Source organism: Aspergillus tanneri, assembly GCF_003426965.1.
Source record: "Aspergillus tanneri strain NIH1004 chromosome Unknown AapTan_6_pilon_pilon_pilon, whole genome shotgun sequence".
Lineage (NCBI taxonomy): Eukaryota > Fungi > Ascomycota > Eurotiomycetes > Eurotiales > Aspergillaceae > Aspergillus > Aspergillus tanneri.
In genome coordinates, this window is record NW_022984633.1 from 3,941,263 (window position 1) to 3,966,034 (window position 24,772).

The following is a 24,772-nucleotide window of genomic DNA, read 5'->3' on the forward strand; positions in this document are numbered from 1 at the left end:
TAATTGGTAGTGAGTCGAGCCAATTTCCAAGGGTCTCGAGCCAAAATTAGTCCCCAGGAGCGCATCCAGAGAACCAACTGACGCAGGATAGTTGATTCCTTGGCTTCATCGTCGTCAGACTCCTCCCCGGATGCAGCTTCGATGACCATGGTTGTGGGCCACGGATACTCCTAGATCATTAAACGTAGTTCTGTTGGAAGATAGGCTAGCGGAGCACGTCAAGTTTTGGGCGGCAATGTGGCAACATCCTCCTGTCTCCTTACCGCTTTTGATGTGTTCTCGTATCTTCTTGACGGATTGCTATCTACCCTCGGGGGTTTTCGCGGAACAGGGTCGTTGCCGCCATTACACGATTGTACGGCACTATCATTGTCGTCTGTGGTATGAAAATCAAGCTATTAGCGGGTAGATCACCGCAGTTTGGACATTCTTACTGCTTAGTAGCCTCATTCTGGTAGCTAATTTGAGAGTCTAAACCAGTCAAAAGTCACGAATCTGTATGTTCCCGTCGATTTCTAATAGTAGCCAGTCTGGGTAGTCCGAGGGCCGCCAATTTACATGGCCGCGGTTCCTATATTCTTGCTGCAGCTTTTCCTTGTCCCCTCTCGTAAAGGCTTCCTTCATCCGGATCAATCGTTGTAGCTGTACAATAGCTAATCCGTATGAGATTATTGCGTCTTTCATGTTCTGGCCAAATAAGACATGTGATTTTGATCCCAGCTGCTGGAGGATTGACACAGGCATTAAACATGGCCAAAGATTGCTCAGCCGCAACCACTCGAGTCTTGAGTCTCCAAGCGAAAGTGACTTAACTATTTGATTATAGAGCTGATCCACACAAGTGCGAACTCTCTGAATCTCATTGTCCGCATCCGAATCCAAGTCCCGAACTGCAAGCCAACATGAGAACCAACAAAAGTACATTTAACTGATAAACTCAGCAACAGCATGTACAGAAGTCCGCGAACTTCCTGGAAGCGTACACTTGTAAATCTCTACCAAAGGAGTCACCCTTATCGACGTTCTCAAGGCATGAGTTTACTCCCTTTAATGCGCTCGAGTCCGAGAGAATCAGAATCCCACCCACCAGAATTATGCATAGAAAGATCCAATGGAGCATGTACGTGTGCTCGGGTACCTCTAACATAGCTGAATAGCTAATACGTGCTTTAGCTTTAAAAGGGTCTGTAATCGCGTGCTATCATAAGCAGCAGTGGCTTGAATTCATACCCTCTTGAGGCTTGCCAGCGCAGTTCGACAAAGAAAGTGTATGGGAACATACAGCGCGATCTTGTGTATTATCTGCACCTAAATAATATTTATCACACAAATTTGCTAACTCTTCGCATCCTTCGTATGTTCTATGGAGCTATCCATTCCATCAAGAAAATCAGAATGGTGGTAAAGAATTCATAGAGCTTCTACTGAATCAAAAAAAAAAGAACATCTCTATTACTAAACTCATTGTCAGAGCTGCTGTGAGAACACCACTGAATTATCTCCTTATACAGATTATACCATTGCATATAACACATCCCGCTTCACCCTCTCTGGACTTCGATACTCCATTCCCATAACCATCGTTTCCAGCCTCCGCTCCCATAACGCATGCTTGTTCTCCACACAATAACGCCAACTCCGAAGGGTGCCGATGTGGACAAAGAAATCCTTGAGTGCCCGCAGGGGTACTAACTCAATGACAGACGGCATATATAATTCTAAATAAGTCTGAATTTCCTGCTCCTCGCTGATAGGGTCCTGATATTCATATTCATACGACTCTATCCCCCTAAGATCAAGAGTGATCGTCAGCCGAGGCAGATCCGCACTGCGTCGGAGCAACTCAACCATCACCTTATACGCCTCCAGTGCTTTTCCCCGGGTTGGAGGAGAGTTAAACTGCAGGTAGCGCAGGTAGCGCATCGCATACGGCGACATAAAGGCCGTCAACTGGACAGGCTCTAAGATAGGTGGGAAGGGGCCGATAACGTCACTGGGGTAGGCTTCTATATCAAATACGACGAACCGGTTGAGCGACCAGAATATACGTGTTGCTTCCTGATAAAAGTGCCGGTTGACGAGAAAAAGAGACAAGGGGAACTTCCAGCACTTATTACACTGCGACACCCACGTTCCGCCCTTCGGGAGCATTGGGAGACAGCACATGATGCGCAAGGGATCGCATATCCGGCAACGATGTAGCTGAGGCTCCCAACGGTACCCGTAGAGTTCGTCGAGGCTAGAGAAGCCTGAACCGGGACTCCAGGCTAAGTAACCCTCTGGTGCGACAAGTGCAGTGTGTTCAAGGATGCGGAGTTGGAGCTCCGCGGGTAGTAGATTATATTTAAATGTTTGATTGTGATGATTGCTGGTGCGCCCAGTTATCCCCATAGATACCTCCCTTGCCATGTGGTAGAGATTAACATGGAGGCTGTTATCTATGGGAATATTCCGGGTGCTCCGAGGCGGTGCAAATCGCACCGAGAAGGCTGCTAGCAATGGCAGCTGCCGCAGGGGACCGAGCACTTCGGCTGCCACATTTATGTCGTCAGTATCGCAGATAAGACACATCTCAAGCCGAGACTGAGTGATAGACTCTGCCAGTCGCATGCAGACGGCTTTCCACCCACTAATCAAGTCTCGATAGCGTCGAGGAGGCATGCGACGTAAGGGATGCCGCCGTATTTCTTGATCCTCACAATTGCAATTACTTAGTGATGAGTCTTTATTGGTCCGGTGCAGCACAATATGCAGGTAGCTGATCATAGCAAGAGTCTTCGGACGCAGCCCCATCATGGCGTCAAAGCTGCCCAGTCCTGTATACTGAACGTAAAAGCGATTATTACCGTAGAAGAGGGACGACGCCTCCCGGTAGACATCTCGGCTACAGCAGAAAAGAGAGACCGGGATCGGTCGATAATAATAGCGATCTAGAACTTCGTGACAGTCACAGTCGAGGTCAGAGGCACTAGCTGTCAGGCAGGGCATGGGATCTCCATTGGCGCCGAGAATGTTGCGATTCTCCCGAGGATCCCAATACAGGTAGATAGGGCATTTGCGAACTACACCCGTGAGGCGGTAGATATGGCATCGGATGTCGTCTGGCAGATCTAGGAAGTTACGACCATGACGGCGCCGCGGGGAAAGGAACTGGACGTATTGCTCAAGTTTGGATTGATACATTTTCATCTTCGTGGCGAAATCAAGCTTGGATATAGCAAATGTCAAGTGGGGAACTGGGGTGAACCCCTAAACTTGGGCTTAGCAGCGGCCCCCTGTGTACCCTAGTACGTTATAATGACTTTAACTAAATAACGGAGCGAGCGCTGACTAAGGTTGAATAGGAATTAACTAGCGGTATCTTAAGGAGAGGGTAGGTGGCATCGAAACCAACAAAGCGGTAAGAATATTACACTGTCAAGTTCAACATAAGGATTGGCACACGGGTTATATTCCACATACTCAACTGGCCTTTTCACGCTAGCGCGTCGAGGTTAGCTTTTAGCGCGTCGGATCCAAGTAATTACAGAGGTATCTCCGCTTTCTGGGTACATTAATGTCAAATAATATGGCTATACGTGGCAAGGATCATGTGATTAGGGAGGGGTCAAAAAGGCCATCAACAAACGAACGAACATGATAAGAATAATGAGAACAGCCATCGAATAATCATCATAATAATCAACAAAATCTAGAAGAGCTGTCACGGGTTAAACCCAGTATGGTGCTCAGACTAAGGCCTTCGTTACTATATAGGGCGCTAGATGCGACTGATCTTCGATCAGTCTTGTACCTTTTTATATGGTCAAGTGGTTGTAAGAAATAGGCTGTTATATCTGACCAATAAGGAGTATGTGTTCTATAAACCAATGATATATCTCATCTATACTTGGCCTCATGTGGGGAATCTGAAACTAGTTGCTACACCAAGGATGGACGGCGCCTTGGCTGATCACCCAGTCGCGCGCGATCGATGGTCACCCCTAGCGCTCACCCAATCACCCCCACCACTCACCCCACTCACCCCGGTCGCGCGACTTCAGGGCGGCACTGCTCACCTACTAGAACGAGAAAGGCAACAGTCTTGGCGTCCGTAGTTTTTTGCTCGGTAGGTACCTTCATAGTATCCCATGATTTTTTGGCGATCAGGGTCTTAACACTGGGTGCGTTTGCGTCGCTCTGCAAATTAAACTCGAGATTCGACTATGTTAAGACTTTCCATTGCATGACTCTTGCTTGGTCGACGTTATGTTCTGGTTAGTCCCTAAAAGGGTAATCTGTGAATGCCCAGCCTGGGCTGGAGGGTAACATCAATGACCTAGTGCCTTTTAACCCAATGACGTGTTTTCAAAAGGTTCATTTCCTGCCTTGGCTCCAGGAGAGAATCGAGGCATGGCGGCGCTTGTCTAAATGTGGCAAAAAAAAACTTAGTACTCGAAAGATACTTATTTCACTCTCTACCCTTATTTTCGTGCTCTTGCCAAGTATGAAGATCCATAGCTATTGGTCCGAGGCAGCCGACAGCTTAGCGGTACGTACGATACTAAATCCTTTTTATAATGAATTGCTTCAGGATCTCAAAGCCCACGAAATATATTCTTGGACAAGCGACAATCATCAGCGTCTCACACAAGAATTATTTATTGGGCGACTTAACAGAGTGCTCTCACGTATTAATTACTGATATTTGGGTGTCATGTTTTGACTCCGAGGAGAAGCAAGAATACCTAAAGTCGGCTCTTGAAAGTGGCTGCCTGACGATAGATCAATTGCATGGATTTATAGCCAACAGATGGAATGACGTTAGAGAAGCCAGAAAGCGGGGGTGAAAAGCTTCCTGAGCGGTATTCTCCTCCACGCCGTGACGCAGGCACAACAAAAGATTTCATCAGATTTCAAAAAAAGAAATTGGAAAAAGACACCCGACGGGAGGCTCGAACTCCCAACCTTCTGATAACTCTTTTGATTACTAAAAGTCAGACGCTCTGACCAATTGAGCTAGCCAGGTTGACTGAAGGTTCAGTCAATTTTTTTGAAATAAGGCAAGGAAAAGGTCCTTGCCGACCTTTCGACTCCGCAAAGTTGTTGGATACTTAATATGGCTACCTCTTGTGGCGTTATACAAGGTTACTGTAAATTTAACATAATGAAAAACAATTTTAGTATTGTGGTTTTTATTAAATTATTGCATCCCTTCTTGGTAGTGACTGCTATGATACGTTGACCGTATTGTCAAGTAGCAGGTTAGTACTTGCTAACTGAGATTAAGCCATTGCATACTTACCTGAATAGCTCGCTGTTTAATAACTTACCTAGACAAAGACTAACAAAGTACTAGCTACGCATAACAAACCACAATACGAACCGGAATAACCACAGAAGGCAGTATGACTTTATATAGTAACTACGTCCTATGGTTTTAGAGGATAGAAGTTATATATGTCAGTCGGTCTTCAGCTTCTAGAGCTAGCTAGTTAGCGAGGAAGGGATCACCAAAGTGGTTGTGACAGTGATGAATGATAGGCGTCGTAGATAGATAGTAGATTATATGTAATCCAGATTAGCCTGTGACCCGCATTGGGGGGAGGAGGTCTGCAAACTAGTTAGGATATATATGCTTTGGTAGGTCATCATATTCTATATGCAATTGAAAGGTGTTGGTTATTAGTTATAAAGCGGCTTGCTAAGTGTAGCCTAGCCAGACAGACCTCTTTTAGGATCAGTGAACCAACCGTCTAGGTAAATAATGAGTAAAAAAAAAAAGCACCCGACGGGAGGCTCGAACTCCCAACCTTCTGATTACTCTTTCAGATTACTAAAAGTCAGACGCTCTGACCAATTGAGCTAGCCAGGTTACTTTGGGTACAGCTTTTTGCAAAAGAAAGTTATAGATTTGAATTTATACCATTCCGAGAGGTCCGCCAATGAAGAACGTGAAGTAACATAACGAAATATGAAGGACTTTTGGGCAAGTGTGGCACTAGAGAGCTTTTGCCAAGGGCTAAACTAGTAGAACCTATAGGATAGGCTATATATAAAAAAGAATCGTTGAAGGAAGGAGAAAAAGAAAGTAAACAAATATGAAAGGAGAGTCCAGTGTTGTGAGCCGAGCCCACTCTCTCTTTTCCCTTACCAGTTACCACCCCCTGGTCTTATTATATTTATTCTTTCTCAGCGTAATGGATCCTATTAAGAGGAGTTTGATACCTTTTTGTTCTCTGTAAATTGATCCATATAATAAATAAAATCAAGAAGCATGATTCCTAAAGTAAGGTATGACACCATTTCTACACATCGTATAGAAGGATCGGATGATCCAGATCATATTCCCTGTAGACGAAAGCATAATTTATGTCGTCTCTCTAGCAACCACGCAGGAAACAGTTACGAAATAGAGAGAAGACAAATTTCAGAGCGGCAGATTTAATGCATCTACGTTAGCACGATTCTGGACAGACCATTGAAAGCTAAACTGGATTCTATTCTCTGTTAACGAGAAAAAAGTTATAATACATTAATATAGACAAATAGAGTTAATTCAATCTTTTTATCTTAACATAAGAAGTAGAAGTGTCTTTGTTTAGCTACGATATATATAACAAAAATAAGAGTAAATAATCCATTCTTTATACTTGCACTACGAGCCAGAGACTGCAAGCAGCCAACGGCTGCGAGAAGCCCAAGAATTAAACAATTATAACAAATACAAATATATTGCTCTTCTCTGTCCTCTTGACTCAGTAAATACTACCCGTAGCTAAGCATCACCATTAACCCGAGACTTCCAAATGGTCTTCCAACCGGCATTCTGAAACGGCCATCCAACAAGCCCGATACTAAGCTGCGCACTGGCTTCAATCTCTTTGGCCTGGACCTTGAGTTCATCGACATCCCAGTTTGCCCACAGAAACTTGCCCTTCAAGAACCTCGCTTCGGGGCTTGCAAGCCAAACATTGAAGCTCGCAGGTAGAGAAACTCAGTCTAAGTCAGCTTCAAGATGTTCCACTCAACAAGCTGTCATTCCACTTACCGTCATCCGCAAAGCCGACCGCATCGACTCCCCCGGCTTCCTTATTCATGTCAGTGTCCACCACACCAGGCTGAACATGAAAAACGCTTATTTCCGGGTTCGCAAAGGCGACGGAATCCCAAAGCCGAAATACCGCCATCTTAGCAATGCTATATGACGCAAACTCCGCAGCAAAGTTCAGATGCGCAGCAGAGGAAGAAACCTCAATGACGACTGCATCCGTCGTGGCGTAGCGAAGGAACGCCTGTGCAATGAGCAATGATCCTTTAAGATTCTGCTGAATGGCTTCGAGAAACTTGTCGCCGTCCACATTCCTCACGGGATCCTGGGGCCCAATTATGGCCGCATTGCTGACCAGAACATGGATTTTTCCGTCGCCGAGAAACTTTGAGAAAGCCGCGTCGACTTCACTCTTCTTCGTGACATCGGTGGAAGACACGAATACCTCGACTTCGGGGAACTTATGCTCGATGGAGTCTTTGGTGTCGAGAAGGGGCTGTTCCCTCCGGCCGAGGAGGGCGATGCGAGACGCGCCTGCTGCGGCGAAGTAGCGAGCGGTCTCTGCACCGATGCCTGTGCCTCCTCCTGTTACTATCACAGTCTTGCCTCTGACAGAAAGCTCGGGACGGGTGGGAGAGATGGATTGGTGTGTTTTCGTGTGCCAGGTTGAGGTTGGGGAGGGAAAAGGAGCCATGGTGATTGTAAGATTGATGGAGGATGGGTGGGTCGATTGTTGGATGAGAAACTTGTTGTTGAGCACATCTTTATATATAGTTATATTTGAAACTCCGATTCATTGACGGAGTTGTGCAATGTGTAGGTATGCAAAATGTTCCGCCCAACAGACTATTCTGAATCCAGGCAGTGATGCTTCCAATTAACAAACTGTTCCGCCCGGGGGCAATTCTGAACGGAGATACTATTATAACAACAATTCTATAAAATTAAGCACGCACAGGCATTTTAATTGAGTTCAAGTAAATTGTACAATGCTAGTTTCACTGTATTCATGGTAATATAAACAAAAGTATCTATAGTAAAAAGATCCTTAGAATCCACTCTATCTATACTACTGGTACTAAACTTTGTTCGACTTCTCCCTTTTAGAACAAAGACTTTTCAATTCTTTTCTTTGTAACTAAAGCGTAGGAGGACTTATCTAAATATAATAATTATTCCATAGGAAAGTAGATACACTTGAAATTAGTTTACAAAAAAGAAGAAGACGAAGGATTCTCTGCTGACAAATGCTGACAAATATGATGAATGTATATATAGACCTTGTACAATTCCTATAATTTGCTGCGGTTTAATTTGAAATGTATGAAGGAGATGTACAGCCTGTTCTGCGCTGCAGGCAGTGCAATAAACCGTTCGATAAGCGTGAGTTGTTCATTCAACAGATGTTACTTCATGACGCCGAGTCTGTACTAATAGTATGATATTTAGAGTCCACACTGAAGAGACATGGGTACTACTGTCGGTCGAGAAGAGCTGGCCGTACTACTCGTTCTCGTTCTTGTATTTCTTGTGCAAGAAGAAAAGCACGTTGTGATAATAGGCGTCCCGAATGCTCGGGGTGCATAACCAAGGCCATTGAATGCCATTATCCGGCAAACACGCCCAAAGGCACAGAGCAGCACAATGATGATACGCCGGCCGAACGGTGGAGGACGGCTCCTTCAGTAGTAACAGGTTCTCCCAGAGTCGAGAATCGTCAAGAAGCAAGCAACGATGGTGATATAAGTCTCGATAGTGCGCTTGTTATATCAGATCTAGAGTTCCCAAATCTTAGAGGGGAATATTTCGATTGGGATAACCCAGAGGTTAATTTTACCGAATTTTTGAGTCAACAGACAAACGAGACCGTTCAATATCCTTCAACAGAGTCGATATTGATTCGTCACTCAACACCTTCGACCGATCAAACATTTCAAGCAAAACAAGCCATCTTGTCTCCCAATGTATCAGTAACAACACTACCAACGAACACTCTCCGATTACTTATCCAACGCCCGAAAATAAAGACAGGAGCGCGAAGAACCGCCAATCTCATGCTCCACACCCTGAAATCCTACCCCCTGATGATGCTGCGCCACAATACCCTTCCACCCTTTATCCATCCGCGTTTGATATCTTCCAATGTTGAGAATAGTGACATGGAGCCACTAACAAACTGCATAAATTTAATGCATATGATCAGCAGCGGTGTCCAGGGGAGTCGAAAGTTGTTCTGGAAAAATGTGCGACTGGAATGTGAACGTTTCTGTGAAGAGGTAGGTTGTGTTTACGAGAGGGGCCAAACAGGGCTGATTAGCAGTTTTAGCATTTGAAGTTAAATCAATGGGAGCTGCTTGCTGCTATGCAAGCCCTTTTAATTTATATTCTCAGAAGGTTGGATGAAGGCGAGACAGATCACAATAACTTTGATTCTCTACTTCTGACAACAGTGACCGTAGGTCTAGTCCCGCTTCTTTTCTCTTACTGTAGCTCTATTAACATGCTGTAGGTCATAGCAAAACAACTAACCCGCAGCGACATTACATGCAACACGCAGCCTGCGCTATGCAATTACGATCTCGAAAAAGGCTGGAAAGATTGGATTTTCGAGGAATCAAAACGAAGGTTGGATTCCTATCCACTCTATTTTAATGAGCTGAACGTAAGATACTAATTGAATCAAAGACTCTGCGTGGTCTATCAGGCAGTGAATATGCTAGTCTATTTCGAGCCAGCGGCGCTGTGCAATCTGCAAACGGACCTCATTCTGGCACCACTACCGGCGACGAAACAACTATGGGAAGCAGTTGATGAGTTTGCATGGAAGACGGAAAGTGAGAGGGGACCTGGGGCTCAGACTTCCTTTGGATTGGCTGCAAACGGTGACCTTGTCAAACTAGATGAGGGCCAGCTATATTGTAGTGATGCGGCGCTGCTCCATAACTCCCTGAATTCTGGGGCTCTAAGGAGCACTGCAAATTGGGGGGAATGGTGCTCGGGAATGGATGGGTTTGGCGGGCTTGTCATGCTTGCGGCTTCTTTGATAGGGTAGTATTTTTATTACTATAGCCTATACTATTGCTTTCACCCTCCTAACTGCCTCCGTGTACTACCTGTTTAGTGTTCGACAGCTATTTATTTATGTTAGCCCTGTATATATCAACATCCCTTATATTGCAAGATTAAACAGGGCCTACTAGGATCAGAAAAAATATTCGCTGTATACAAGCAATTAATGTAGAAGTGTACAAGAAGAGAACAACCACCACCTTGCATACCACCATGCAAAGCTTCTTAGCTCCACTGCAGCTTTGAGAGGAATAATATTCAATGCTGCTTATCCTCCAGCACATACGACCACAGGGTGTAGAAAACAGGACTTCCTGTGCGCTCAGCCGTACTTAAGCCAGCTATACCTATAAATGCGGCCAATAACTAAACGCCCTGGGTGACTTGCTGCTTTATAGCTGACTGCCGCTAAGACTTGGAGTGAGTGCGGGTAATTTTGGTGACAGCGTGGGTGAGTGAGGAAATTTCATAAAGATTTAGTCCTATTTTTCTGTTGATAAATAGAAACGGCTCTCCATATTTAATCCAAGTTTTTGTTCTATATCCTATTGGAATTTTTGTAACAACACTACTCACCTGACCACACATGGCTCTACCAAAGTAGAATACCACAAGAAGCTTCGAAATCTTGCAGAATCGCGCGGGTTGACAGAAGATTAACAACAAGGCCCGATTAATAAAGAAGATATTATCCGCTGCAAGCAAACATCCCCAGTCACAGACGAGAGGGGTGAACGAACTATTGATAGATGGAGACTAAATAATATCTACTTTCACGCCTTACAAGACTAAAGATTATTAGCCACTATTAACAATCCAGAAGGATGCTGTCCAGAAACCAATCTGAGAATGTATATTTTTGAGACGATAATGCTCATCTTCTATGCAAATCGTTAAGCTACTGTCCGAGAGCTTTACAGTCCCTTGTGAGGGTCATTTACCAAGTTAGCACATTGCCTTGCAAAATCTTTCCTGCTTTGTAAGTGAATGGGAGGGAGAAATGTCGATACAAATTCCAGAAGTGTTTAAACATGATGCTTATAATGTTTATTCTTTTTCGCTCAATTAATATAATATTTGCTAACAGAGACGACAACATATCAAGAATAAATTTACTCCAAAGTATGCGCTCTGCACTAAACACGAGACAAATTTCCTGTGACAAAGAAGTACCTCGACATACTTCTTAGACTTCTATATAAAAATGGATGGGCACGACTAGATCTACGAACATTTTAAATTTCAGTATGATTTTGGGCTTTCATTGTTCTCCTCTTCTCCGGCTAGAGCAGGCGCTATCATTAAGTCTAGTTCATACGAAAAGACAAACGAAGCTCTTTACTATGAGGTGCGTGGTGTTTCTAAGTTGACATGTATCTTATACGCTAACGCATTCTCCAAGCATCTCTCGTTCAAAAGAAATGGGGCGGTGAGCGGAAAATCAAATACTGGTTACCATACGTCCAGAATTCCTGAATGCTGTCGATACGATGATAATGCTATATATATAGAAACTTAGCTACTCTATAGTTAACTTATAACTGATATAGCATTTCATTATTTATTTGACGTAATTTTGCCCTCCGTTCCATGAATTCTATCTCTTTTTCATTTTGAAGCTGCTTTGCCTGATTTGAATCTGTTGTTCTCGTGCTTCTTCTATTTCTTAATCGAAGTTCAAGCCCACGGAGTTCTAGGGCTTGTCGTTGTTGCTCAATATTTAATATAACATGACCTAAAGAGACTAGGGAGCAGAATAAGTCCGGTTCCAGTACAGGCCAGCTCTCTCAAGCTTTTTTTATTTGAACAGATAGAGTGTCTGTTCGGACGATACTTGTCTATCAAGTGCATTTTTTCTTTTTCTTTTTCTTTTTCCTTTTTTTTGGTGGATCTCTAGGACAATCGAACATCTTAGCGAACACCTCTAGCTCTGCATTTTATTAACCACGCAGACAGTACCCGAATCACTTATGCGCATAAATATCATTACCAGTAAACACAAATAGTTCCTGGGCTCGGCCATATTGCATCATGAATCGGTAGATTAATTCCGCTAACCCTTTTGGTTTCGTAAGTGCTAACCCTTGCTAGATCCAGGCTAGGATAGCGTGAACATGACGTACTTTGCGCTTTATAAATATATAATGATGGCTGTTTCGGTTATATCTTCCATTTATATCTCTTGGTACGTGCTTTGAGAGAAAATTAGCTACGGCAGGATGACTGAATATCTGGTAAATGTGCATCGGTTAAGATGATCTACTTATGTATACTGATAGTAGAGCACAGAGCATTTCTTCGATGGACACGAAATGGCCTAGTAGTTCAACAAATAGTATTCATGCACAGGCGGAAGCCGAGGTCCACAAGGATTAATTCCAGAGTCTGGAGAAAACATCGCTATTACTGCAATCCATGAAGACAGTCGCTCGAGACCTGATACTAAGGAGAATTGAAGTCAAGGACCTAAATTCTCAACTTCCATTTCTGGATATGGTACATGGGATCCTACAACATAAAATAGGTGGCCAGTTTTTTTACCACTGAGGTTATTTTTGGAGTGGCTATCAGACCTTGCGTCGCGCCTGATCTTGCGGAAATGCAATGATACATACGGCCATATGCATATGGGTCTTTGGCTTGTTTGCGTTTTTGCTGTCCTCGCCCCTCTCCTGCTGCTGTCAATTATTATTTTCGAATGGCTCATTAGGTGCAGTATGTGAATTAGTCTCCAGTTTGGACAGGTAAATATAGATAGACAATAAGTCCTTTCAACGATTTTATGACTTACCAAAGCTGGTTAGGAAACAAACGTGCGAGCCACTTTGGGGTTGCAGGGGGGAAGCATTTAAAACAATTACTCTTCCATCCTAGCTTATTGAGTAGAGCTCCTCTCAGCATCCCTCCACAAATTGTTCCTCCTCCAGCAATGCAGCATTTTCCGTGCTGCTCCAGGTCACTGCGAGACTCAGAACAGTATTTTGGCCTTATAAGAATGTGAACATAAGTGGGGGCCATTATGGAGGCCTGATTTAGATTTCCCAGATGTTTGTATTTTATGATAAAGTCCAGAAACTAAAACAATTACAACATCCTCCGCCTTATTGTTCGGTTGTGAAAAACAAAGAGTAGCAACCCAGTTGCCATAATATGCAAACTCACCTGTGATTGGTTACTTCCAGTGGGTGTAGAAAGACATATAGACCAGTGTATTATTCCTGTGTCGATTGCTGCGTTTACCAACTGGGCATGGAGCCATCATGGTAGAAGTTCAGTCCACATTTACATGTATACAAATCTATGTAAAGCCTCGAGCTCCAATATCGACCATTGATCTAGTCTTTGGCAGCATATATCACTCGTTATCACAAAGTTGAATGACAGAGAGAGACTGATCGCACAAACTTCACTTTTTATCACAGTTAGATAATCTTATCTAGCCGTATTGCCACACGCGCAGGCCCCCCCTGTAAAATAGAAGCTGTCTGGATAACTTCCAGAGCGTAGATAAATCACCCAGTATATAACATATCCAGTAAGCTCATCAGAATTTTTCCCGTCTTGACATCAATATAAGGATAAGCCAACTTGATAAGCAAAGGGTGAGCATCAGTAGAAGCATCGGATGGAGGATTTGGATGCCTACAACCTTTGCAAGAGCCCCTGTTATAAATGGGAACACACACCCACCAGCACTTCCTAGAGCAACAGCAATTCCAATACCGGCGATACGTAAATGCTTGGGCAAAAGGTTGGCCAAAGCAATGACTGCTTCCGGGAACAATGGACCGAGGAAAAACCCTAACAAAGCAACTGCAATTACCGAGACCTTGAACTCCTCCACAAACCAGAACACAATATGGAGAGTTAGACATGTTGCCAAGTACAGAACCACCGTATATTTGCCGATTTGTAGATATGCAGTCACGAATCCGAGGAGCACACGGCCCAAAGTGAGCCCTGCCCAGTAAATAAAAGTTGCCATACCGGCCGCGAATTCAGGTATGCCTCGTTGGCGGACAAGGAACGTGAAAACCCAACCCCCAATGGTTATTTCAACCCCAGCATAAATAAAAATGAATAAACAGATTATCCATGTTGCAGGAGATCCAAGTGACTGTATCGTGGGGCTGCTGCACAATATTTCCTTCCAGGAACGTTTGGCGTGTGCTCTGTCCCAGTTGCTTTGATGCTCTTCCTTGACTGATCTACCTCGCGCCGACCAGAACGCAGGAACTAGCGTTAAGATCTCAATTAGTGCACCACTCGCCATGAGGTAGTAATAATGATACCAGTGCCATCCACGAGTGGTGATCAGAGAGGTAGCAGTCAACGGTGCTAATGCCGCACCGAGGCCATAGAAGCCATGGAGGATTCCCATCAATCTGTTGCTGTCTGCCATAACTCCAATCCAAGCATTCCATGCCGCATCAAGAAGACCATTACCTAGTCCAGCCAATACAAAGAGGAGAACAAGCACGGGATAGGGCGGATGCTGTGTGGAGGAGAGATAGGCAATTATATGAGCACCCGATCCAAGAAGTGCAACGCCTCTCTGTCCAAAGCGCGCGTGGGCCCAATTATTCACTAGAGCAGCAGCAACATACCCGACGCAAGGGGAAAGAAAGACCACAGACACAGTGGCATAGTCTACTTCGTAGTGATCACAAAGCTAAATCAGCAAATTAGTCTTCGTCAGATGCTACTCCGTGTCGGGGCAGACATCCATAGGGAGTCGCATACATAAGGGACTAATGCCTGAAAGGCAAACACATTAGCAGACTTCTAAAAAGCTATGGGGCTTTCTTTCCACATACACCATATGTTCCATCATTTGCGCCAACAACGATGAAGCTGAAGAAGGCAGCAAGAACTCGCCATGCGTTGATAACAGGCTCATTCCACTTTTCTAGGGCCAGTTCTGATCCATGCAGCTCACCATCAGCATCTCTCTGGGATTCTAGTATCTCATCTGCAGCTGCTACAGGCCTCTCCCTAGCTGATTGTAGCAATGGGGTTGTCGGATCATCTGAAGAAGTGGTCGGCGACATTGTGAGCTACCACTGGCAGTGGATCGAGGAAACCAAATGTAGGATCAAATAAACGACTGAGAAAATATTGAGAAAGACGCAGAGACATCACAGTGGATGATAAGATACTGTAGGGAGTGAAATTGGCTCGAATCGCTTTCTGTAGTGGTATATCGGAACCGAGATTTTTGCGATGCTACAAGCGGATAAGGAATCTACATCCCAGTTGCCTTAATCCGGTACCATTCCAAGGTGAGACAAGTTACCCCGACTTTCATAGAAAAGGTCTAGTAAAGTTCCGGACCTAGGCAAAACAGGTGTAAGATGTAACTGATGTAACTGCGAAGGTTCCAGAGTCTTCGGAGTCTGAGTCCTTAACGTCATTAAATTAACTGGGGAGTAACGCAAACGGAACTGGATGTCACGGCCCGCGCCCCACTATCCTTATGATACCTTTCATGACATCTACCAAATGATGTGACATCTGAAATACGTCTATCATGACATTTACGAAAACGACGTTTCCGGTTGGGGTGGGGTCGTGCCTTGACAGACCCGGCCCATGGGCCGGGAGGTTTAGGCCCGCACGGTGGGACAAATGGGCGGCCCGTTTTTGTATAGATGTCCTAATTATGATTGATAATTCGCTGATTCGGCTAAAAGATTACTGTTATTTTGTCTGTTTTGGTCTACACCCGCACGCCAGCGACCTTTCATCCTAAACCGCCCGGAGGTCAAGGCGGGCCAGCCTATAGGCCGGACGAGGCAGAACAAAACGCGCCCATGGGTCTGTCAAGGTCTAGACCAGGCATCTTTTGTCTTCCTATCCAATAACGGGCACATGCAATCGTGTAAATTCCTTTTACTTTCCCCCTTGACCTGTAACTTATGGGGAGACCTATATCAGTCAACTGTGCTAAACCGGCCAAGTGGAGTGAGGGCCTAGCTTATCATCTTTCCACTTCCGGAATCATGTAGTGCAAGCATCTATGAACAATTAGGCCACTTCCATTTGCAGACGAAAAGAGAAGTCAATGTAACTAAAAGGTAAGTCTACATCCATGAGATGTTATAGACTCGCTCGACGCAGGAACTATTACTCTGGCTTATATTTTAGATTCTCTCCGTCCCCCAGTGCCTGAACTGCAGTTTCAAGTCCAACAGTTTATAACTTCTAACATAATGGGTTCCATCGAAAGTGATACATACCTTTATCAAAGTGTTACTGAGGGTCCTTCTCCTCCTACTGTCAAGTCTGCTGAAGGAATTTACTTTACACTCGAAAATGGCCAGAAGATCCTAGATGCAACAGGCGGGGCTGCCGTTTCGGCCATCGGTCATGGCAACAAAGCTGTGAAAGATGCAATCATTCGCCAACTGGAAGCGGTGGCGTACGCTCATCCTGGGTACTTCCAGACTACTCCTGCCCTTGAACTGGCTGACTTGTTGGTCAAGTCTACCGGCGGGCAGCTTTCACGGGCTTGCATACTTGGATCCGGTTTGTCACTACCATACACTCAATTGATACTACAGACGTCGCTTATGAACACTAATCTCGACGAGGTACAGGCTCTGAAGCTGTTGAGGCGGCGCTTAAACTTGCGTACCAGTATTTTGCTGAGTTATCGCCGCAATCGCCACGGCTGAACTTCATTTCGCGACGAGGCTCGTGGCATGGCTGTACCCTTGGTGCACTCTCCGTTGGCGATATCAAAGCTAGGAAGACACTGTTTGAGCCTCTCTTGCTTAAGAATGTGTCTCAGGTGTCTCCCTGTCACCCGTGGCGAGATATGAGGGAAGGAGAAACCGTTGAGGAATATGTGGCTCGACTGAAAGAGGAGCTTGAAGACGAATTCCAAAGGCTCGGTCCCGAAACAGTCTGTGCCTTTATTGTGGAGCCCATGGTCGGCACGGTAAGTCAGACAGTCGGGAGTTTTACCCCCTGAACGCATTCTAACTCCCATCCGCATCCCAGGCCTTAGGTTGTGTTACAGCGTTGCCAGGATATCTACGTGCCATGAAGGAAGTCTGTGACCGCCATGGAGCCCTTCTAATCTTCGATGAGATTATGTGCGGCCTTGGCCGCACAGGCGCCCAGCATGCGTGGCAGCACGATGGTGTTGTTCCTGACATTCAGACCGTGGGAAAAGTCCTTGGTGGAGGATACGCTCCGATTTCTGCCCTGTTGGTTCACGACCGTGTCATTAATGGGCTGAAAGAAGGTGGTGGACTATTTCTTCACTCACAAACTTACCAGGCACAGCCACTCATATGCATGGCAGCACTCGCTACTCAGCGTTACATTCAGGAAAATAACCTGATCGAGAATGCTCGCTGTATGGGGGAATACCTCGGAGAACAGCTTAAACTGCATCTTGGAGAGCACCCTCTTGTGGGAGACGTTCGAGGGCGCGGGCTCTTTTGGGCTGTGGAGATCGTGAAGGATAAAGCCACCAAGGCTCCTTTCGATTCGAGGCTGAACATTGCTAAACGAATTCGCGCGCGAGGACTTGAAAAGGGCTATGACATTTGCATTTTCACTGCTACCGGGGCTGCTGATGGTTGGAGTGGCGACCAATTCCTTTTGGCACCACCATACATCGTCCAAAAGCAGGACGTTGATGAAATTGTGAGGCGCGTGGTCAAAGTCATGGACAGTGTGTGGAAGGAGATCAAATCTGCTGTCAGAGGGTAGTTGGTGAGCTGGCATTGATACAGAGGTTTAAGGAACTGGAACATGCAAAAGTTAGGGTTGTTTTTAAGGTTACCTTAGTATTAATTAATTGAGTTTTTTTTGTTTGCTCTTTCCCAGGACGCAGGCGATTTACTGCTCCGTAACAGGCAGTTCTGGCACACTATCTATGGCCTAGCTTTCCCCAGGCTTTCGCGTTGCGAATAAGCCGTCACCTACGAACCGGTCCAATGAATGAAAGTGGTAGCTGAGAATCAAAAATATTAGTGGCTTAGTGGCCATCAGAGAGGACATAAATGCGGTTTCACCAACCAGTATACCTTGGAACGTTTACTTTTGAAATTATGGTCCCTTTAGTGTCCGCCCATCTGCGGTTGACACCCTGTAGAACAATAGACTCGGGATAGTTGAGACACACAATCCGGCGTGGTTGAAACACTAGCTCTCGATTCTATGGCGAAGTATCACCCGAGTGTCTGTAAACCATTGGCATGGCATGTGCTAGTCCCTAAGACATTGGAAACTACGCGATGGGAGTTAGGTCTCGGCCATATACGGATGTCACCTTAGGGAAAGCATTGGAGGTGAATGCAGACTGAGGTGCATTTTTGGTGACCCTGGCATTTGGCCCTTTGCCTAAATCGGGCACTTAGAGGCGTAAGGGACAGGCATATTTTCGAATAGTAGGACCCAAGGCCTAATCCGAGTGCCAGTACCATGGACACCAAGACAAATGCGGTGTCACAGTATGAGAAACGGTCCGATCTAGAACGATTTGCGGAGGTTTCTGTCTAAAGTGAAGGATCGAACGGGATGATTACAACTCTCAACATGGGCGAGTTGAGTGGAATTCGCCGCCTCAGTTACTTCTGAATGAGCTGCTCATCTGAAATGACGTACGACAAAGTCGGGATTCCTTGGTTCGTCGGAGCATATAAATGAACTCAGTAACGGTTGGTGGATAGACTCCGTGTGTCGCATCTGATACTCCTTTTTTGCTTCTTGGCTTAATTGCGTTGCCACTATTGAAACAACCCTGCGGGTCTCAGGGCTGCATTAGTGGCCTACTACCGGATGTCTCCTGTAGTGTGCCTGGAGTCGGACCAGTTTGTCCTAGCTTGGAACATTTCGCGCAAGCACATATGATATTGAACTATAGCAGGGAAAGAACAGAGAGATGTAGTAACGGAAAAGTAGTACAAGAAATATCATAGTTCTCTTGCCACAAGCCAGGCGCTAGTTTCCCTACTCCCCATTCTGCACTGTCTATCCGGCGGACAGAGTGTCCAGCTTATTATTAGACAGACAGTCAGTGATATCATCTTAGTTTTTCACCTGTGGGGAGAGATGGCCGATGACACTGCTGTATCCATTTTCGTAGATTCCCTGGACGGTGGCAAGGATGGAAGCCCAGTCATTAAAAGGGACAAATGGGATCCCCTTTTGCTCACAGTATCGGACGAGGCCTGTGGAAGCTGTCAGCTGCATCATTGTGATGTAAGTTGGTTTCGGAAGGAATTTTGGAAATAGCGATGGCCTATCACATAACCGACTTACCCATCCCGCTCTTCGCAAAGAGAATGTCTGTTTCCGATGCGGCAGACAGGTCGGAGACACCGTCTCCAGCATAAAGCAAGATCGGGCGAGATTGACCGCCTAGCGCTGCGTATGGTTTTATCGCGTGTGATTTATCATGACCGAATGGGCTACATTGTCCGGGTCAGTGGCATACCCATGCTCCGTCCGTAAAGAGGATTTCCTTACCTATTATCGCGAAAGGAAATTTGCCAGCCACCATCCATGTTAATATGCTTGCCTTTGCGAGACTCAACGTCGTTGGCGACTACGAAGATGTTTTCCGGCTTGCTGCCCAATAGCCTCTTCAGCAAGGCGTTGATGATGGGCTCCATGCCCGAGGACAGCACTACTATGGGAATGTTATGCTCTCGTGCCCAGTGGTAGAATGTAACGAAGTGCTGATCGAATTGGATGTTCTCTTCGAGGGCCCGAAGACATTCGTTGAACGGGGTTCGCACGCTGTCAAGCATGGTCTGGAATGAGTCCCTAATAGTACTAATTAAATGCTGGATTTCATTTCACACAGGTAAAGCATAGGCTGCTTTACCTGAATGATATATTCCCTTTCAGGAGTTCCAGTTCGAGCTTCTCGCGCTTGTCCACTCCAAAGCCATGATTGTCAACCTCAGAAGATTGTAAGCTAATGTTCTATGTCAAGGTAGGATCTAGTACCAGATAGTCATTGGCTTTATATTTTTCAGTAATAGGATCGCGAAATTCTGAGCTAGGGACGGCTTCTTACAATCTTGCAATGAGATGGTTCCATCAAAATCCGTGAAAAAGATGAGACTGGGGTGGTTCTTGAGATATGGCAGCTCATCGTGCATTGTGTCAGCGGACTGATTTGAAACCATTTTGGAAAAGAAAAGGATGTGAAGACGAAAATTGATTGGCCCAGATGTGTAGAAGCCCGGACTTTGAAGGTATTAAAGGCAACAAGTGCTGGTTTGACTAATTTATTCGCGAACAGCGTTGATCCAAATACCAAATGGTATTCAAAAATATATTACCCATTTGCGCAACTACCAGCTGCGTTCGGTGCGCACTTTGGACAGAGTGGGAAATCTTTTCTCTTTCTGTCAGACACTTTCTGGTTTGACGGAAGAGGAATGTGGCGCTATATTCCACGAATGCAACTCTACATTCCACGGACGCAAGGGTTCCGACTAATTAGTTTCTAGCAAACCCACAATGTGCCAGAGAAGCATTTTCATGTAATATCATTTAATAATAAGAAGAAAAGAGAAAGAAGTACGACTTCAATCTGTGTAAGCATGGTTTCTAAACCACTCTAACCCTATAAAAAGCTCTCATAATACGCAGGCATGTAACCTGGTTCAACGACGATTATTTAAGCTCAATCTCCGTTGTTAGTAGGATGTCGAAGCCGAACACCTAATCGCTGCCTTTTATTTGCCCTCCTCTAATTTTCATTTTTCTTTGCATAGAGCACCCTACGATCTAGACGCGTTCAACTTGCTATCCGCTGAACCCGCCGGTGAAATAATTTTTTGCAAACAAGTCAACGAGTAGCGATAGGCCGGATTCAATAGGGTTTTGCATTTATCCTACTACGCCCAAGCGAACTAACCCGCCCAAATTCCTCATCCACCCGTCTGCCTGTTTTCGGATTGCTGTGAAGACTCTTCCGTCTTTCTGCCGAGTAACGCCGGTAGTCTCAAATGAAATATTAATAAGATTTTCCTATCGTCAATACTCTTTTTGAAATCTTATTTCCCGCTTCGGAATGACCGTGTTTCTAACTTGCTTACACCGTAAAACGTGAGCAGCGTACGATTCGAGGATTAGGGAACGGGCTTGATTGAACAAGAGGCCTGTTTAACATATCGCACAATCTCCCAACCATGACTCAAATGTTTATTTTGTATAGGTATAGACATTAAAAAGTTCTTCGGTCAACATGCCATCTCTGGCAGTATTTCGTAATAAGGCTTTTGGAGCATCATATTTAAACACAACCAAGAACTATTCTCCTTGCATCTACACATGTCCAGATAAGGCAGATATTCCAACCATACACTTAACAATTCCGGGCAATCTAATTCTGCTGCTGTTGCATTGGGTGAATAGTGCGTGAATTCTATCGATCCGGATGACCCACTTAACCGCCTTACCTGACCCATGTCCGAGAAGTAGGCTTCTTACACAGGTCGGGAGGAAATTAGGTAGGAAAATGTTGGCTCGCAGATATTGCAGTTGCTAACAGGGAATGCAGGGTCTACACCTTCACATTGTTGGAGGTGACGACAATGACTGTGGGAATCACAAACAGATTCTTGCTTTGGTGCAGGCCCTCTAACTCTCGCCGGTTGCTGCGTTAGCGGAACAATTTTCCCCTGTGCAACGACGGGTAGCAATTGTTAGCTTTTGCCTCACTGGAGCATTTATTACGCCTTTGTTAGTGGGTTTCTGTGATGGATGCTACACTTGGCTGGCGTTGGACGGCATTCATTCCAGCTTTCCTAAATTGTGCAATAAGCCTGCTCCTAACGACTTTACAAGAGACTTATCAGCCCAGTCTCCTGATTTGTAAAGCATGTCAGCTTCGCCAAGAAACCTTATTTCTATTACCGAAGATGCTGTTATTTAACCCTATTGTACTATGGATAAGTGGCGGTGGGTTATTTATGTATGGTCTTCTGTATTTGTTTCTATATAACTGATAGTTAGGCAGGGTGAGCCGCTGTAGAGTCCAGGGTGTCGTATCAAATTGGCTTGATAGGTAACCCTACAGTAATCATCGTCATGCAGTCACAAACAACAGCTCTTTGAGGCCCATTTGTAGGAAATGATATTATTTTGTGGCGTCAAGTAACTTGGAAGACTAGACTATGAAACTCAACAGATAATTTGCTTTATGATAGATATATATATATATTTTCTTAAGCCAAAAAAAAAAGGCATCACTAACAGAACCAAATGGCAAGAACTGTAGACATGCACGGGACGAACAAGGAGATATTTTCCTATTAATTGCTCGTTCTTCATTTTCAAGACTTGGCGATGTTTGGTGTTTTGAAATCCGTGCGTGGTACGGAGTCCAAGCTGCCATCTACCAGAACGCTGTAGGTGTTTGCTCTGTAGATCCATGCAGCTTAACCAGGTGACTATGTCACCGCCCTGACCGACGTTTAAACTGCTCAATGAGCACCTGATTCCATGACTGCCAGGTAGGGCTCTGGAAGTCTTCCCCACACTCATCATGCTCACAATGGCCATGACCACAAGCCTCTGGAGCAGTGATTAGAATCGTTCTAGCCACACTAGGGACACCGTCTTCGTTGAATACGAACAGCATCCAGTATCCTGGAATTGCAATTCCCGGTTCATTAGGAATAGTAAAGCTGTACGTAGTGTCCGTGATTCTCTTTAACGAAAGCGGAATGCGCCGCTGGTCGGTATTGACTGTGTGAGTGGTACTTCCTAAGCGGATCAGGGAAGCGTTGGAGATCTTGGATTCAGTGGAAACCCATACCCCCTGTCCAGCATGGAGCGTTTCATTGGTTAGTGAGATGATTTTAGGACGAGGGCGACGCTCTCCATTGCTTTCGAGGAGGTAGGGGGGGGTGAAGATTTGGGCATCGTAGTGATTGGCGGAGCAGTTTCCACAAAGACCACCACCACCGTTGAGAACAGTGGCGTCAGGGAGTAAAAGGGACCAGCTATGGTAGACGCGGACGATATTATTGGGCTGCAGCTGGACAAAGCTGTTGTTATGAGGGAAGTAGAGCTCCGGTATCAACTGTACATCCTCCTCATTAAAGGCAATTCCGAAGGTTTGGCCGCCGGTTATAAACACGGTGCCGTCTGGTAGAAGGACGGAGGTGTGGAAGACACGCTTATAGTGCATTCCTGGTCCATTTGACCCTGCTACTTCAACTTTAGGTGGCTCGCCGGGTTCTCCAATTGTGATCAAATGAGCATTTTTCGTGGCGTGCGAGTTCTCATAGTCTGGAGAACCACCCACTGTGAGGATCTTGCCTGCAACGGCATCAAACATTACAGCGCTTCCGGACATAGAATCCTCATCATCTAGACGGAGACCAGCTGGGGTAACCTCGCCATCTCCAACAACAGAGTACCAATTCATGGCTTTACTAGGACCGGCCTGAAGGACAGTCAAGTTCTTCCAGCTAAAGAGCCAGCCATGGTTATCAGATCTCCATCTGCCTTCGGTATCATCCGTTAGCATCGGATCAACCTTGGCCTCTGGGAGCTTAGTCCAGCGTCTGTCCTGAGGATCGTATATTTCTCCATCCTTCGCTCTGCTTGCACCACCGCTCCAAGAACCACCAATCACAAAGACTCGCCCATCAGAGACAGTCACAGAAGACTGGTATCCACGTCTCATGAGCATCGGGGGTCCACGAATCCATTTATCCTCTACAGCATCGTAGAGGCTCGTTTGCTCTGCATCGTTGCCACCGGTTACAACTAGCATTCCAGTGCCATCAATAGCAGTCCCCGGACAGAACATATCATGGTTGGTATCAGAGACAACTCGGCCTGAAACTTGGCGATCAATTGGGTCCCATCGACTCATGGCTGTTTGCCCACCAGGTGTGGAGAAGTACAGGTCCTGTGCCCAGGATGACCACATGACAATCCTGCCAGATGCCTCATTCGCCCCTGCTACAGGCACAATCGGTAGGTCGAGTGTTGGGCCCCAGCTGCCGAGGGAAGGATTTGGGGGGATAGCATAGGGCGTTGCATAGATGTTCAGCTCGGAGATACCAACCCAGCTTTGCTTGGAGCCGTCCATTTCGGCAACAAGGCGCACGAATCGAGCTGGTTTTGGTTCAAATGCGGAAAGTTTCTCCCTTCTCTCTTCCGGCCACACACCGTACGCAACAGGGTCGCCCCAGTTGTCACCATCCTCACTCAGAAAGACTTTGTGTTTGGTGATCAAACCTTTCATGTCGTCCCTTTGTGGTGGCAGCATAGTGACCGCACTGACATGGTAGGCAGGGCGACCCAGATCAACTGTGATAACATGCGGTGCCTTTTTGTCACGGCTTCGCCAGTAAGTATTATTATCGCCGTCAATGGCATGCCAACATTCATGTTTAGTCTCGCTATTGCACAAAACTTTCCAGTCGGTATGGTCGACCAAACAAGCGCTGTACGGGGGCGATTGGTCTGTGAACGAGGGAATATGGGACGGTTTGTCATCCTTGATGGAGAGACTGTGTGTTTGCAGATAGTCCAGGAGAGCACGGCTGATCGCGTTTATCTCTCCCGTCAGTGTCGCTAAGATCAAATATGATAGGTGAAACCGCATATTGCTAATCAGATTCCAGCAGAATAATTATTATAGTAAGGACGGTCGTGCTACATACAGGAGAGTACTTT

General features: G+C 45.6%; 7 protein-coding genes and 2 non-coding genes across 9 annotated transcripts; 2 read left to right on the top strand and 7 right to left on the bottom strand.

Moving 5' to 3' along the window:
• Positions 1-1,512: 1,512 nt before the first annotated feature.
• On the bottom strand, positions 1,513-3,189 carry ATNIH1004_009304 (uncharacterized protein; the record flags this gene model as incomplete). The annotated part of the gene is made up of 1 exon (XM_033573900.1): positions 1,513-3,189. One exon carries the CDS (start codon positions 3,187-3,189, stop codon positions 1,513-1,515), a length of 1,677 nt encoding a protein of 558 aa, XP_033424452.1.
• Positions 3,190-4,919: 1,730 nt separating this feature from the next.
• Positions 4,920-5,008, bottom strand: ATNIH1004_009305. The gene has a single exon. It is a non-coding gene; the product is annotated as a tRNA-Lys (tRNA).
• A 756-nt stretch (positions 5,009-5,764) lies between these two features.
• ATNIH1004_009306 lies at positions 5,765-5,854 on the bottom strand. Its single transcript has one exon. It is a non-coding gene; the product is annotated as a tRNA-Lys (tRNA).
• A 903-nt stretch (positions 5,855-6,757) lies between these two features.
• On the bottom strand, positions 6,758-7,724 carry ATNIH1004_009307 (SDR family NAD(P)-dependent oxidoreductase; the record flags this gene model as incomplete). The annotated part of the gene is made up of 2 exons (XM_033573901.1): positions 6,758-6,975; positions 7,031-7,724. 2 exons carry the CDS (start codon positions 7,722-7,724, stop codon positions 6,758-6,760), a joined length of 912 nt encoding a protein of 303 aa, XP_033424453.1.
• Positions 7,725-9,225: 1,501 nt separating this feature from the next.
• Positions 9,226-10,082, top strand: ATNIH1004_009308 (uncharacterized protein; the record flags this gene model as incomplete). The annotated part of the gene is made up of 4 exons (XM_033573902.1): positions 9,226-9,306; positions 9,357-9,485; positions 9,540-9,655; positions 9,716-10,082. The coding sequence occupies 4 exons, from the start codon at positions 9,226-9,228 to the stop codon at positions 10,080-10,082; spliced, it is 693 nt and encodes a 230-aa protein (XP_033424454.1).
• A 3,659-nt stretch (positions 10,083-13,741) lies between these two features.
• ATNIH1004_009309 (MFS transporter) lies at positions 13,742-15,150 on the bottom strand (the record flags this gene model as incomplete). Its single annotated transcript, XM_033573903.1, has 4 exons — positions 13,742-13,748; positions 13,786-14,771; positions 14,843-14,857; positions 14,917-15,150. The coding sequence occupies 4 exons, from the start codon at positions 15,148-15,150 to the stop codon at positions 13,742-13,744; spliced, it is 1,242 nt and encodes a 413-aa protein (XP_033424455.1).
• Positions 15,151-16,311: 1,161 nt separating this feature from the next.
• On the top strand, positions 16,312-17,824 carry ATNIH1004_009310 (putative class III aminotransferase; the record flags this gene model as incomplete). The annotated part of the gene is made up of 3 exons (XM_033573904.1): positions 16,312-16,627; positions 16,699-17,042; positions 17,105-17,824. The coding sequence occupies 3 exons, from the start codon at positions 16,312-16,314 to the stop codon at positions 17,822-17,824; spliced, it is 1,380 nt and encodes a 459-aa protein (XP_033424456.1).
• Positions 17,825-19,144: 1,320 nt separating this feature from the next.
• ATNIH1004_009311 (uncharacterized protein) lies at positions 19,145-20,253 on the bottom strand (the record flags this gene model as incomplete). The annotated part of the gene is made up of 6 exons (XM_033573905.1): positions 19,145-19,287; positions 19,379-19,527; positions 19,586-19,885; positions 19,947-20,023; positions 20,072-20,085; positions 20,142-20,253. The coding sequence occupies 6 exons, from the start codon at positions 20,251-20,253 to the stop codon at positions 19,145-19,147; spliced, it is 795 nt and encodes a 264-aa protein (XP_033424457.1).
• A 2,279-nt stretch (positions 20,254-22,532) lies between these two features.
• Positions 22,533-24,701, bottom strand: ATNIH1004_009312 (uncharacterized protein; the record flags this gene model as incomplete). The annotated part of the gene is made up of 1 exon (XM_033573906.1): positions 22,533-24,701. One exon carries the CDS (start codon positions 24,699-24,701, stop codon positions 22,533-22,535), a length of 2,169 nt encoding a protein of 722 aa, XP_033424458.1.
• Positions 24,702-24,772: the final 71 nt, after the last annotated feature.